Source organism: Thermobia domestica, chromosome 2, assembly GCF_964235325.1.
Source record: "Thermobia domestica chromosome 2, izTheDome1.hap1.1, whole genome shotgun sequence".
NCBI classification, from domain to species: domain Eukaryota; kingdom Metazoa; phylum Arthropoda; class Insecta; order Zygentoma; family Lepismatidae; genus Thermobia; species Thermobia domestica.
Window position 1 is genome coordinate 120,934,775 of NC_137455.1, and position 16,749 is coordinate 120,951,523.

Consider the following 16,749-nt stretch of genomic DNA (forward strand, 5'->3'; position numbering starts at 1 on the left):
TCATATTAACGTTTAACGGTAGAAGTTGTCCAAAGATAAGACACATATTAATCGATAGAACTTATTAGATGAACAAAATGATTATGTGTGAGTGCAAAATCTCATGTATAGTTTCCGAGAAAATGAAGAGAAAAACACTTATAAAACTTATTTGTAAACCTAAAAATTTATGCTAAACGAGAACTATTCAACTTATTGAGATCAAACTGGTATTTAAGTGTATTCTCATTAAGCTCTTCATTACACCTTTGGAAGTTGACAGAATACGGTATGGTTAATAAGATATAGCCTGAAAGCCTTAAAGTGTTAAATTTTAATTTCTGTTTACCTAAAACATTGTCCAAATATATGATAAATACATATCGGTCGAAAGATCACATTCAACTGAACAAGACAACCTACTTCAAAGGAAATTCTCACGCAGTTTCCGAGAAAATCCAGGAAAGCGATCTTTTGTGGTTCTAAAACTGTATGTCGTTCGTTGCCAGTAATAATAATCGATAATTTTTATTTTGCGGGAAGAAAATGTTAGGCTATATATGTATGTACTGTATATGAAATAAACACTGTTAACCAATAGGTTGTTGTTTGCCTTTCATTAACGGTAACACCCATATTCTTTAGGCACATACTGCTCGTAAACACCCTTTAACTAAAGATTTTGTAGTGAGACACAGTGGCTCAGTTTAGAGCACTCCCTTCTTGTATTTAAGTCTTCAGATTAATCCATAACCATTGTAATTCACAGTAGATAACGTGAGACTCTTGCGTTTTCTAAGGATTTTTTCCCCTCTTACATTCATTCCACAAGCTCAAAACATAACGTTGGGGTTCCAGGTCGTAAGTTCAAATCTTATTAAGGCCGAAACACTTAAAAAGAACCTTTTGAAGTTTGAGTTTGGATATGTCCAGTATTTTACGGGATTATCCCTTATTAAGAGGTTCTGCTCCGCCGAATGCAGAATTCTCGCAAGTTTGTGTATCGGTATTAACGCCCTCATTCTTAAATTATAAAACATGTAATAGTCCAAAAAATCGATTGCTATCGTCATAATAATGTCATAGGAAGTCGATAGGGAAAGTGACTGAAGTAAAATAAATAAACATTGTATACCTACTCTGGTTTCCCGAAAGAGGAAATAAACATTTCCAAAAAGTAGAAATCAACTATGTTAAAAAGTACTATAGATAAGAGTTTGGTTTTTATAGGTATCTCCTTGAAGTGGACGTTTTGAATATTTGATTCGAGTTTAGTCAGAAGTAAATCGAAATTTCCCTTTACTTTAGATTAAGTTTAAAAAGAACAATTAGCTTTAGCTATATACTAAACTTTGTACTAATGATACGGAAAATGACATATTTCAATGTTGCTGTAAATAAAAGTTTTATCAATTCATAATAATTGCATACATATCAAAAAGAATATAATATTGAGAGTATGGATATGGAAGCCACTATACCTTTTTCTCCTTCTTGAGTCGTGGATCAACCACCTGCACCGTGTCATCCGGGGGTACTCGCCATGAGTTCCTCTCCAAGCTCACGTTCCCATGCATACTGCCTGCCCTCTCTGATGATCCGTCACTTGGATTACGTCACTGCCTCCACCTGAAACCAAAAATCCTATGAATATTAAGAACATTATAGAACACTATATACATAACACAATGGTTTCTTGATTGCAGGACGACAAAAAGTTTATCATCTACAGTACAGTCAGTGTGCATGAGGCTATATATAACATATGATATCATTAGCCGGTTCGCCTAAACCAGTTATTAAAATGTTTCAGATTCCCGGAATCGGATTTTAAGATTATCTTTCCACCTGTAGATTCAATACTTACGGAAAAATAATTCTATAGTAAGTTATTAAGAATCAAGAGTATATTCCTATCTTTATGGTTTCCGGAGTACTTGCAGCAGAAAAATAGAACACACCTGCACAATTGGGATTGACGTCATAATCACTGTGTATGCTTAAATGAAATATTTCTATTGTTTCATTAAGTATACTCGATTGCAATATTATTAGGTGCTCTATATTATAACCTTCATTTATTTATATTAACATGATAATTTTGTGTCATTGTTTTATAGTAAAGGTAATAGTTAAAAGCGATGAACTATTTTGCAGAAGAGTACAAACATCGGTAAACCAACAACATAGGCCTATCAGTGTGCTTTAGTTACAAGTAGGCTTGTTTATCGTGGTTTAGGTGTAAGAGGTAACAGTTAATAATTATCTATCAAACACGCAAATTTTGAGTTGCCAATAACGCAATTGATACAAAATGGAATCCCTGATGTCTTTAAATAATAATTTAATAGTATAATGAATAATGAAATCATCATATTATTAATTAGTAATAATGTTAATACCAAGTCACTTAATATACTAATTATAGAATTGATTAATAAATGATATGAATGACGCCATTGCATGCAACGCAACTTATCAAGAATTATGGGCATCATCAACTTAGAAAGAACGTGTGACGCAACTAGATTAATAATAATAACTATCAGTTGAGAAGCTGAGTGTAATACGAATAATAACAAGAATACTTGTCAGATAAAATGAGATTCCGAACTTTAACACGTAACAAGATCTATAGCTAGTAATAAATGTACGGGAAGATAAATACCAGCGGCTGAAAATCTGTCTTCAACATTGGGGGAGACAAGTAAGACCGTTTCCATTTGTTGTTGTTGTTGTTGTTATTGTTGTTAAGCGATGTTCAAAATATTTGTGAAGTTGAAAAACAATCCCGTGGAGGATCACGGAGCAAAGTTGTCTTGAACATTGGGAGGCGGGCAGATTTGAGGCTTATTCTAAGGGGACATCAATTTCAACTCACTTTCCTTTGTGTCAATCGGACACAAATCATCACATTTTTTTTTTAAAAAAACACATTTCAAATCGGATTATTGGGGGGACTGTTCCCCAGTTCCAAGAGTGGAGGTGGCATGTTCCCCGTTATCCGCCCGGGATTTGTGCCAGTGATAAATACGTAACAGAGTTTACGAGAGCATGCCATACCTTTGCTATTATTTCCAGTATAAATCTATTTGGTAATGAAGGTTTAACAAAGTAGCCTCTTTCCTCTCCATCTGTATGGACTTCTACTTAATATCTGATACATCCAAGTATATCTCCCAAATAATGAGTTATTACAAATAAATTTAGGAACTTATTTTAAGATAAGAAAAGAAACTTTTTAAGAACGATCAGAATGATTACAACAACAAGAAACTTTATCTTCACTGTAGCTTAATTTGGAATTTATACGTTTTGGTTCTACAAAAGGCAAGAATTAATAATATTCCTAGGTGACGAACTATTTCCAATCAGTTGGAGATCTAGAATAACATCGGGAGTATACAAAATATTGTTTTTTCAGGTTTATGATCCATAGTGACACATGAGTAATTATGACACAAAAGCAGTAAGCTCGTGTTTATCGTTTGTCAAAGAGAGTAAGTGTATTGGACTGACATGGTGATGAAAAATTTGTTGAAAATTGATCACAATTGGAAAAAAATGTTTTTCTGTTCTGAAGAGACAAACGTAATGTGTTTTCAATAACTTTTGATCAATTTATTGAAATACCCATTGCATTTAACATTTCACCACCAACAAACCACAATAATTAAAATTTCCAGTTAGTTCCTTTTTTATATATATATATATATAAAAACTCGTTAGAGCACCATTTTCTTAGAAATCAATATTGATTCTTCTTCAACCAATCGTAGTGTAGAATTCTATGTAGATGTTTACAATGCTAATTCACAGGAAAAAAGATCTTCCCACAGGGATGGATACAAACTCATTATTATTCCTGTCAAGTAAGGGCGATTGATTGAGCAATGCTTTAGGCATCATTTCAGTGTTTTCTGGATGGAATTTCCGTGTAAATCTCATCCATCGTTTCCTCTCCCCTCCCCTCTCATCATCATCCACTGTGTCCGCTTCCCAAACCCCTAACTCCAGTCCGCCGACGCAGCATGTTCACATTATCTTGAAATAAATCACTTGTATGACTAGTATTCACCGTCCAATGACAAAATTCTTTGCCCAAATAAAAGCAAAGGTACATATAACTAGGCCATGCAAATGAATCAAAGTGAATACGAGAGGTGCATTACGTTACTCTTCTAATTATATAGATAAAATTAGCCAAAACATAAAAATAGTGTTCTCTTCGTACGATAAAATAATAAAAAAGGTACCAGGTTAACAAATATGTCTTCACATTAAGATAAATTTACGAGTAATAACAAACTAAAGAGTTGGGTTAGTGCACTAAGTTTCTCGCTTTTTTACTTTTTGATAAAGATTCGATCATGATTCATGCGTAGTGTAGAATTATTATTAGTCAAATTATATATTTATTTATAAAATAGAAACAAGATCGTGGTATGAGTTGATACCGCGCATTGGTATACACGTTTTTCCCTCATATCTATTCCGTCTATCAAAATAAAACTTGGTACACTTATTTCTTATCCCCTATAGTATTTCTCGAGATGCATTTAGATTGTATATGCCTTTACCCGGGGCCACTCAAGAGTGGTCCAAAGTTGATGGGAGGGATTTCTGGAGGGAATTTTCCCAACATTCTTCCAATTTTTCCTATTCAAGTACGTTATGGGCCCCAATACATACCACCTTTGGAAAGCTTGTCTCATGCTGAAGAGCTATAAACCATGACTTTCCAATGAACAGTGTTGTTGCAATAGCTATTTCACTGCTAGTCTACGATTATCTTTATATTAACAGGGTTAATGGGCCTCAGGGACTTACTCCGTTGTCCATGGCATCTAATTTTTTGTGCATGAATATCCCTTTGTTATGTTCATCGAATAGATTTGGATGTACGATTGACTGGTTCATGTCAATTCTTTGTGAGAAGTTTTGTATAATGTTGTTATTGAAATGATATAAACAAAATGATAACATTAATTACTTTAGTTCATTAGATATAAAAACGATGTTAAATTATCAGCGTATGATCCATATTTTAATGCAAGAACTTTTTTCTCTATATTACAATCATTTTTATCAATACGCAAATTCTTAATAAACATTTTGTTGACTCTCAGAAGGAAGTGAGTTGTTCGATGGGATATTCTCTCTGATTAGTGTGTAACTAAAGCTGATAATTCTACCTTTACAACGAATACTTAGAGTATCCAACAAAATCACGAAATGATAACATGGAAACAGAGTAGTACGTACAGTACACACATTCTGATTATGGAAGAAACATGCGAATAACTAATTAACCTACTACGCAAATATAAAGACCTTTTTTTTTACCCAATAATTTGCAATTCAGATGAGAAGCTACTTCTCTTACATACTAGTATCAATAAAATCACAGTCTGTTCTTTCTGATATTTTTAAATTCAACACTAACTTGTGTTTGAGGCATGTCAGATTCCAAATCACAGTATTTGAATAGAAGTATATTGCAGTGTTTAAATATAAGTAAAATTATAGTATATTTAAATGTTCTCATTTCTATATTTTTTTTTATATTTTCAACCGTCTTATGTAATACAATTTTCCTCTTTGTTGGTCGGTCTAATATTACAGACTGTAAAAGAATAAGAAAATTGTCACAATTATGAAAACATGTTTAAATTTCTAAGCATCAGAGAAAACAAACAGCTATGTCTAACTAGGGAAGTACTAGAAGTGGTACGCGGGGATTTGCATGTGTTATATATCTTGGGAAGATCTCACCGAGTGTACCTCACATGTGAAATATCTCGCTTGAATGGGGCCTGTAGGGAGCGTGACGACCATTTGAAGATCAGAACAAGACACGCTCCGAAACACCAGAAAACTTGGACATAATAAGAAGCTATGACGTAATTGTTTTGATGCGTGCTATATATAGGTTTGAAAGGTAGCTGAATATGAATTTGACATCAAATGTTTACAAATCAAAATGACGCATCCAACATGGCGGAGACAAATTACAAAGAACATGCTATGGATCTGAAATTAGGTATATAGAGATATTCGACGTTGCTATGTATGAATCAGATACCAAAAGTGTAAAATTCAAAATGGCGTATCCAATATGGCAAACAAAATGCAAGACACTGCTATGGAACTGAAAGCGGGTAGGTAGAGGTTTTCGTTTTCGCTGAATACGAATTCAATGTTAAAAGTACAAAACGTAATATGATGAATCCAATGTGGCGGACGAAAAATAAGAAAAATATGTAAGGAACGGGAATATGTTATTCTTACGCATGTAGTAGAAAAATACCTATAGTGCATAAGGGGGCAAGCAGGGGCAGGTGATGTTTAGACTTTAGCTTTAGACTTTAGACTAGACTTTACATCTATAGCATCTGGCTTGAATGGCGTCTGTAGGGTATGTTGCGATTATTTGCAGATACTATCTGAAGATCTGAACAATAACAGTGAAAAATGCGCGTTTAAAACGTCGTTACGCTTGCATAACTGTCTTTCCAGTTTCACATTATGTCGTATACACTTGTGAGCAATATATATGACAAATGTCCACAATCCGTAGTAGGGATGATACTGACACCGACAGTAGTTTCGATCTTGTCTCGGTCTCGTCTCTAATGTGCTTTCCCAAATCGAGACGAGATCGAAACGGAGCCCAAGCTCATCTCGATACGCATAAGTCTATTCTATACTTTTGTACATTTTGTCCATCATATTGGATGCGTCATATTGCATTTTGCACTTTTGACATTGAATTCATACACCGCGACCACGAAAACCTCTACCTACCTCCTTTCAGTTCCAGCAGTGTTTTGCATTTAGTCCGCCATATTGGATCCGCTATTTTGAATTTTACATTTTGGTATCCTATTCATACATAGCGACGTCGAGTGTCTTTATATATCCAATTTCAGATCCATACCTTATTTTTTTGTAATTTGTATCCACCACGTTGAATTCGCCATTTTGATTTGTAAACATTTGATGTCAGATTCGTATTCAGCTATCTTTCAAACCTATATATACCACGTCTCAAAACAATTAAATCAAAGCTTCCTAGTTTGTCCATGTTTTCTGGTGTTTCGGAGCGTGAATTTTTCTGATTTTCAAATGGTCGCCATGATTCCTATAGGCCTCATTCAAGCGAGATATTTTACATATGAGGTATACTTGGTATGACCTTTCCAACGATATATAACACATGCAGATCCCCGCGTACAACTTCATATATTTCCTTAGTAAGATCAGGGTTCGATTCTCAACATGCATTAATTTTGCACATGTTTAGTCCTTTTTACTTCATTTTGATGTAGACCAGGGGTTCCCAATCTCAGGTGTGCCCCATGAGGGACAGTGAGAACTAATCATGGGAGAAATAAACAAACTACTGGCAGAAATAAATAATATTCGTAATTTAAAATGTTAGGAATGTCGTAACAACGAAACGTTAAATTACCGTACAAATGCAAAATAGCTATTGATTCATGACACTTCACAATTGTGATTTATTAGTATATTGTGGTTGCTTCAAATTAAACGTAAAGTTCATTCAACGAACCTTCTGATCCTGATGTAAACATTGCAGAATTGTATTACTCCGCCAGTCATCGGATGATTGGCTATCGGTCAGCGCTTCTTTCGAGAAGCACGTGCTTGTACCCTGTCAATGTTTTACTTATTCCCCGCATGTGACCATATTGTTAACTGTGATTCGCGCTAAAGTGTGGTCAAAACCACTTTCAATGCATGCGTATTCTATTTTATTGCATTAATCCAACTTAGTTCTTAAATAAAGTGTTGTTTCTGTTGTCTAATTCTAAGGAATTCTGGTAATGAGCCTTATAAGCAAGGACTATTTTCTTCTGCTGCATGGGTGTTCTAAGGCTCTCTAACCAATAAAATCAAAGAATCACCACGTGCATTTGTTTACATGAGGTACTGAACGTTCCTTGAATAAACTTTAGCTACCGATTCATATTGAACCTTATACTACATATGTCATTCTTTACAGAAAAATTCTACAAAAGTATCCGTGAAGTAAAGTCGAGATCATTATTGTTCATGAGCTACAACTCTTACAATACGTTGGAAAATATATTTTGGACTAAATAGAATACATTTTAGAGCTTAGGTAGTAATGTACTAAATGCATAAGTACTAATGATAATGATTACCAATCAAAAGTACTAATGATAAACTGAAAGCTTACATTTCATATACAGTTGTACTTGAACTAATGGATATTAGCAAATTGAGAATATTGGGGGATTGACAAAAAAAAAAAAAAAAAATTCCCTTGGGTATTAGAAAATTTCTTATCTGACCAACAAAAACAACCATACCAGATACTAATACAAAAATATCCTTCTCATCATATTTTCAAACGTGTTCATTAGATTACTAATATTTGCTAGTCGAAGAAGCGATGGCTGCACAGTAGAAACTGCGCTTCAGCCATATCGGGGATATGGCAATTTTATCAGATACTCTTTGAAGATTAATAGTTGAAGTTGAGATTTTTTTTAAGGCTACACATATACCTTTCCTAAAGGTTTAAAGATAATTCATACCTCCATAATTCAATTAGATAACTCACGATTGTAGACATAACGTTGACGTTCCCAGTGATCGAAAATGGGAGAACAGTTTCCTACTTTTGAACGACATAAAAGAGCGGAGGTTTTCAATTCTACTCTCCCGCATAACGTCAACATAGGTGTATAAATTTTGACCCTTTTTTCCTTTTTTGTTTGAAAGAGCATGCTTTCCTAATGGACCCATATAAATGCCATCAGGATGTAATTAAAGGTTTCGGAGCTAGATCGTTTAATACCCCAACAGTTGGAGTGTGAAAATCGTAATTAACTGACTTCAATATGTGAATGTTCATATATATACAGGGTGTTAATGAACTATACCAACAAACTTTAAGAGGTGATTCCTTACATCAAAATAAGGGAAAAAGTTGATATGGACCTATGGCGAAAAGTGCAAAGTTTCAGAGTTAGGGCTTTCCAAAATCTCGAAAAAGCCAGATTTCAAGAGACCCTATTTCGAATTCGAGAGACTATGGATGGTGGTCTTCATCAGCATAAAGGAAGTCACGCCGCGGCGAGCGAGAGGGATATCCTGGAAACGTCAGGGAACTTGAAATTTATAGAAAAATTACGGAATTCTCACAATTTCTGCTACTAGGCAGAGAAATTGTAAGCTTTCGAAATTATAGTGCCGTTCTGTAACAGTCTGGAAATTGTTTTATCATAATTTTTCGCCATCGCTTCTCTGCAGTATCAAACATGTTATTTCACAAACAGTTTTCTACTGTTCCTTTAACCTGTCATTTGGAACAAACAGTAGTGACAAAATAATAATAAAAAAAAGTTGACGAAATAATAAAAACAAAAAGGAAGTTGTGTTAACAGCAGAGAAAGGAATGCAGATATTGTAAAATATTATACTAGACATTATTGGATATGTACTTCTAATAATAGTTGAAGACATAATGAAAGGAAAATGGTTATATTTGAATGAACAAAGGAAGGAACGTAAATATCGTAAAATCTTTTTCAAATTTCATTTTTATTCTTTTACTCGAAATTTCTTCATAGTTTGCAATTAAAGTATTTACTAACATATCCTCATTTTGTTTGCATAACAAACCAATATATATTGCCAGTAAAATAGTTTAGATTAATCGAGCCCCTGGTGTGATAACCATAGTGTTTGATGTCACCCCCCCCCCTTCGATTACGAAATCCTGGTTGAACGAACCAATATATGTTGCCAGTAAAATACTTTACATTGATCGAGTCCCTAGTGTGATGGCCACAATATCATGTTACTCACACCCCTCCACTTTACGAAATCCTGGCTACGTGCCTGGGTGAACCGATAAACCATACAAATTGTATGAGGATCTAATAGTATTTAGAGCTAAACCGTAAAACTTCCAAATGACTGGCAGTTACAATTGTTTGATCACCAATAAATTTCAATTTTTGTTTCTTTATGTTTTGTTTGAGAGCATGCTTTTGTGGCGGTTTCATATCAATTTCATTAGGATTTGATGATAATTAAATCATGAAACTTCTCAATATCTAGTGATGTTAATAAGTTGTATATGCTATTGTATAATCGCGTAAAGCGTAAAGCGTAAAATATATATAGAGGGTCGGATTCAGAATTTTCTGACGGGGGTGCACCAATAACTAGCAATACATTTGAATTACGTTTATTTTTTAAAATGTCTTTAGGCATCTGTGGTGTGTATGAGGAATTTCCCTGGAAATGCTAAATGTCTTCTCGGAATACTTTTCCTTCAACCTTCAGAAAATTGACTTAAACTATTCCTTTTTCAAAATTCCGCTTTCTTTTAAGACCGAAACCGAAACATGAAATGAAATTTTCGGAAAGTGTTGCTATTTTCACTGCTAGCTTCTTACTTTAGATAGTGTATATTCACAATGGAAGGGGATGCACGTACCCCGCTGCACTCCCCTAAATCCGGTCCAATCTATCTATCTATTATATATATGTTCACACATGTTTCGTAGGCTGATTAATTTTAAAGCAAGTTAGTGTCCTGCCTTTAGTTTAGGTATCTAATCTCTAACTTAACTACTGGGATAAGGAAAAAGTAGAAAAATAAACAAACGCAAACGAAAATAAAAGACGTGGAAAATGCACTTAAAAGCAGAAAATAATAATAATAATAAAAACAATCTTCAAACAACAAAACAATATAATAATAAAACACTGACTTCAACAAAAGCGCTAAAATGTAGGAATTTCGAGGGGTGTAAGCGCTACTCATAATTATAAGGCTCTTAGAAATAGAAAATAATTCATTAGTATTGTTTATACAGAGATTGACGTTTGTAGTTACCCAAACAAAATAATGCCTAATATAAAATCAATCTGGATGATAACACTGCTCGACAAAATGAAACTTTTTGAAAGCTGTTTTTGATTTGACACCTGATTGTATATAATTTGAGATTGCTAATTTCGAAAATGCAATTAGTTTTTCCCCATCAGGTCAGTTTTTTTTACAAATCGGAAAACATGATTGCGTAAATTGTGCTATTTACACAGTCCTTCTTCTCCGATTAAACTTTTCTCGAACTTTAGCAATGTCTTCTTTAAAGTGTACTATTTGTAACATGTATTAGTGCAGTGACAAATAAACTCTATACCTGGTTCCAGAATTCCTGCACAAATTCTTAGATAAACTACACTTTCCTTATTTCAGCAACATGAAGAATATTTTTCCTTCCAATGACTGATATACAACTTTTTTCTTTCGTAGCTTGTGGACAGATGATACATTTGTCAATATCAATATGGATAGAAGTCTCATAATATTTCATTCTTTCTGCTGATAATTTAATTCCAACTAATGATTGAGATGAATAGGGTTTTGATGCCATGGTACAAGATGTTTTTGATCGTTACAAGTTCAATATTTCATATAGCCTGAAACAAAGAAACATAGAATTATTGGAATATACAGATGGTGATCAGAAAAATGGAAACACCTGAACGAAATTGCAAGTTACCATATCAATATGGTGTCGGGCCACCTTTCGCCTTCAGAACAGCCTTGATGCGACATGGGATGGAGGCATAGAGGTCGTGAATGGTAGCAAGTGGAATTTTACACCATTCCTCGTGCAGAGCATCGTCCATTTCTGCGAGAGAGGATGGAGGTGAAAATCGTCGCCGGAGTCGTGTTTCCAAGACGGACCACAGATGTTCAATTATGTTGAGATCTGGGGATTGGGCGGGCCAGGGGAGGTGTTGAACTTCATCCCAATGTTCCTCAAACCACGCTACAACAACGCCAGCTGTGTGAATAGGTGCATTATCATCCTGGAAGATGGCGTCATTGTCCGGGAACAACATCCGGACCATAGGATGCAAGTGGTCTCCTAAAATTGCGACATAATCGTTGGCAGTGATTTGTCCGCTAAGTGTGACCACAGGACCCAATGAAAACCATGATATGGCGGCCCACAGCATCACCGAGCCGCCGCCATGTTTCACAGTTGGGCGGAGACACTGCACATCATAAGCTTCTTTGGGTGTCCTCCACACATAAACACGGCCTCGATGTGGTTTTCCCGTGTGTTGTGTAGGCTGTCATCACCTTCGACACTGTCCCACGCGACACACCTAACACAGTAGCCACTGCCGTCACACTCACTCCACATAACCGCGCACCAACATTTTCCCTTTTTGAAAATCAGAGAGGTCTCCCATTTTACACTACCTCCGTCTCCTGCAGCCACTGGATAATGTTGTTCCACTTCACCTGACGTAGTATGGAGACCGACCTAACACACCACCACCAGTGGTCCGACGCTGCGGGCGCCACGACACCACTGCCAACCTATACATCTGACGTGTTGCCAACTACAGGTGTTTCCATTTTTCTGACCACCATCTGTATATTAGCTGAATAAATAATATTAAACATAAATTTCGCCTCTCGCTATCATCCTGAGAGTAGAAATAGTGCTTTGTAAATATCAAAATAAATCCCTAACTCCAGTAGTAATAATATTAATATAGACTTGAAAGAATGTAAAGTGATTAGATCATGCTAAATATCGTTTATTTTACAGAAAATAATGATAGTTATGTCAGACTACTGAATAAGTTATAGATACGCTATGTTTCGGAGCCCAGTGTATTTTTTAGGAATTACCGCCGAAATTCTAAGGCAACTAAAGTGAAAAGGCATTTAAAAAGGTTCGAAATAATTAGTATTTTAAGCGTCTCTAACTCAACCTAATTTTGATTTTCGAGTTTTGCGGCTTAGTCGATTAAAGCTATCCTCAACCTAATCTATCCAACCTTACTTCTCGTTTTCAAAGCAAATCTATTTCTAAACACTTCTGCAAACTTTACTTCTCGGCATTTTCAGCTCTGGCACCGAAAGTTCACGACGAAGACGTCTATGGATACAATTTTAAGAGTTCGAACTTACTGAACAATTTTTACACTTAACCTAACATAAAATTGAATATCTCCGTTATTAATTGAGATACATCAATGGTTCTAGTCGCGTTTGCAAGCTATTAAAATGGCCCATAATATTTGTTTCAGAATGTTTTTCCTTAAACATAGTCGTTTCAAAGTTATTTGCCATAAAATTTAAAAAATAATGTGAAAATTATCATTTCTCTAGTTTGATCGGCCATATTTAAAAATGGCTGCAATAGAAGGCAAACTTTTATAATTTCAATAAAAGCCCAATATATTCACTGATAAATAAAAGAAGAACGAAGTTTTTATTTTGAATAGTAAGGGAGTTATAAAATTGTAAATTTGGTAAGTCGAAATTCGTTGGCGGCCATATTGATGACGTCATAGAAAAAATCTTCCCGGAAATCAGAATGTCTACCCAAGTTTTTTTTACTTGTTTTTGATTGTAGATACCGGATCCGGATAGAACAGCTGTCAGACATGCCATTTCTATGGGACCTATGGCCAGGGCCCGTACTAATAGTCATGTCATATACCCCAACGAGAGCTATCCTTCTTCGCCAGTGAATCAAGTTACTGTATATATTTTCTCTCTATCTTAAATTTTCTACACTGCTGCTTCTAAATCCATTAGTTTTTTCTATTCCTGAACCTAATTTTTTCACAAATTGTGAGCCTCTGAACCCGAAAGAAACCCGACTTGGATATTTCTTTACTTACACCAATTTTTCCTTTTTTCATGACTGAAATTGCTTCTTAACATTAGTGAGTTAATTAAAATTGTAAAACGTACTGTATTTTGCTAATTGTGCACTAAAAGTCATAACTCCAATATTAATTGCATTAGAAGTAGCTAAAATTACGTGAACTCATCTTTATTTATGACTTTACAAAGTTGCTAACGCTGAACACTTTTAACGCCTTAATGTGGCCGATAACACATCTCATTGTTACTTTGTCTCAAAGTTATCCGAATGAAAGGAAGCATGAAGTGTTATCTGATTTTTGATACCATGCATATATTTCTTTTTCCAAAACGTTTTCATGACATGTTCTTAACAATGGCTATGTGCTAGTGAAAGTAATCTAGTTAATAGCATGTTATTACCTACAGATTTTCTCCATCAAGATATGGAAACACGTTTTGCAATTCTTAATAACCTCATTTGAATTTCTTAACGTGAATTGCCCTAATAATAATAGGGCACTAGAGAAATACATATAATAGTGTTTAATTAATTTCTTTGTGCTATCATTTTTAACTTTAAATGTCGGGCTTACGAACAATAACATATTACAAAAGCTTATGAATCAATGAAAAAAATCAACATAAAGAAACAAATGCGTTGCTTAGCTGTATCCCGTTATGTGACCTTACACGAAAAAGTATCCAGAAATGGTAGTCTTATCTACTATATCAGTTATAATATTTGCCCAAGCGTAGTTACAAGGACAACAATAAATATTTAATTCGTACTGCTTTCATTTTGCTATCACAAATTATTTGCAATTTCTTAGATTTATTTCAAGATTTAGAGAAATACACGTTTTATTAGTTTATGTTCCCTGCTTCATTTTCTACCAATCAAAGTGCTGTTGCGTTTGATAAAATCACAGTTTGTACATCTAAGGGCAATAGGGAGAGCGGATACGTATCATTTGTGAAGATCAAAGCCCCGCTGTGCATGAAGTTTCGAACAAGGTCATACTGATAAATCTATGTAAAAGACACGTGTTTAAACAAAACAAGAGTCCGTATTGGCAAGATTTCAAAATAATTATTCATTTTGTCAGTGTAAATTTGAGAATTTTGGGATCGTAGAATATAATAGAGTCGCGCTCAATCCTCTATAAGGTTAGTGCAAGTGTCTTATGCTCAAGAGACTCAGTTTCGATTCCCGTTGGAAGCTAATGGAGTTTGGATCCCAATTTAAGCTGTAGATCCACATTGCTGAAAGGGACGCTAATATATAATCCAACCACCCAAGTAACATCTTAGGCATGTTAGACTTTGATTCACTACCAATTAGGAAGTATGCTGTGTTGTCTAATAAAATTAATGAAAGTAGAACTTACAAATACAGACTACTTTGCGCGGAAGTATTCTTTGCGACAAACAGTCCATTTTAAGGCAAATATTCTTTAACACGTAGAGAAATGTAATATTTCTGCATAGATTGAAAAAAAAAAAGCGGAATTGAAAAAAAAAAGCTAAAATTAGAATGGGGTACTAAAGTGACAATTCGAAAGGATCTATCTTTATAACATTACAGTTTAAATACCCGTTTTTCACATGAGAAGTACAGGCTTATGGAAAATATTTGAAAGCTATATTTGAATACTTTTTTCCCCCTACAACTCTATTAGAATCAAACTGAAATGAAGAAAACTTAATTCAACCAAAATCTAACTATGTTCAAAAATGGATTTTAAACGCTTGAATTATTCACTCACTTTGGGCATTTTATGGATTGAAAATAGAAAATTAAGATATTTAAAAAAAAAACATCCCTTCCTCCCCTCCCCAAAAGCGCTATTTTGGAAAAGGACTACGTGATCACTTATTTTTAATGGAATGTTTATATAAAGCGTTTCATATCCCCAAGATAAGATACTCGTGATCTACCATATTTTTGGCGTACATAAATCCTTTCCTCCTTAGGACATGCATTTTGTTTTAAAGTAACTCGAACCAGATGCTATGTTCAACAATCCATTTCAGCTATCTTCGTGCGATGATGAGACAGACAACCTAGACGCCATTTTTGCACATGGAGGAAATGTTAAGGAAACTGCATGATTTTTTCCCCGTTAAGAGCGGAATTTTTAGAAACTCTGGAACACGTTTCTACTTATTTTTAATGGACACCTTTAAATTTTAGAGATGTGAGATGCTATATTTTTGGTAAAGTTTTGAAGTTTCGGGAGCCTTTGATAGCCTCGGTGTAATGGCGCACACTTCAACATGAGAAGTCACTTGTAAGTACTCTGTTATATTAAACATATATGTTTAAGTTCTCAAACATTTTTCTCTTGTTCCTTTCTTAAAATTGATTAAGATTTCTATAGAAGGGCTATCAGAAATCTCTAGGTAAATGATGGAAAAAGCATAATTTATGAATTATATATTACGTACAAGGAAATAATGAGTATTATTTTCATCTAATTTAAATGATAAAAGTGTTTGAAAATAAAAAAAAACTTTCTTGGGTCGGGTTTGAATCGATGACAAAAGCGATTTTCATTACTCGCCCTTTCGCTTGCATGCTCGGCTACGAGGGCCGGTAGCAAGGGGCGTTTGATTTGTGCTATATGTATGCTACGAAGCGAGAAACGTGTAACTCCAACCAATCAGAACGATGTATTTAGCTCCTCCGGCTAGGGTTGGGCGTAATTAAAATATATGCCTGCACATGGTCACTGAATTAAAGTAGGGCAGAATGTAATTTTCAAGTCCTAAAATACTATATTTTCAAATATACAGCATGTGAGTTCCTTTCATAACGAATTCTAATTTTCAGGCTTATCTTCAAGGCGAGAGGAGCTAAATGATAACATAGGTTAAAACAATCACCTTTGGTGCAACGGGTGCCTAGATAGATCATAGCTCATAGAACTATTTTCTTTCCTTTCTTTCTTAAATCTCTCTGTGTTTTCCCGCTATCCCCATTTAATCTTCATTCACTTATCATCCTTTAACTTCCAAGTCTTATCAGCGAAACAAAAGATTACATTTTATTTTTTTACAAATAGAGATATCAG

The 16,749-nt window shown here is 34.6% G+C and overlaps 1 protein-coding gene across 1 annotated transcript in view; it reads right to left on the bottom strand.

The window, feature by feature from the left end:
• Positions 1 to 16,749, bottom strand: part of LOC145675132 (inactive dipeptidyl peptidase 10) — a 528,307-nt gene that overhangs the window by 325,592 nt on the left and 185,966 nt on the right. Inside the window, exon 2 of the mRNA XM_081745500.1 lies at positions 1,461 to 1,608. Coding sequence (XP_081601626.1) covers positions 1,461 to 1,556 — 96 coding nt within the window. The 5' untranslated portion in view covers positions 1,557 to 1,608. The remainder of the gene's footprint in view (positions 1 to 1,460; positions 1,609 to 16,749) is intronic.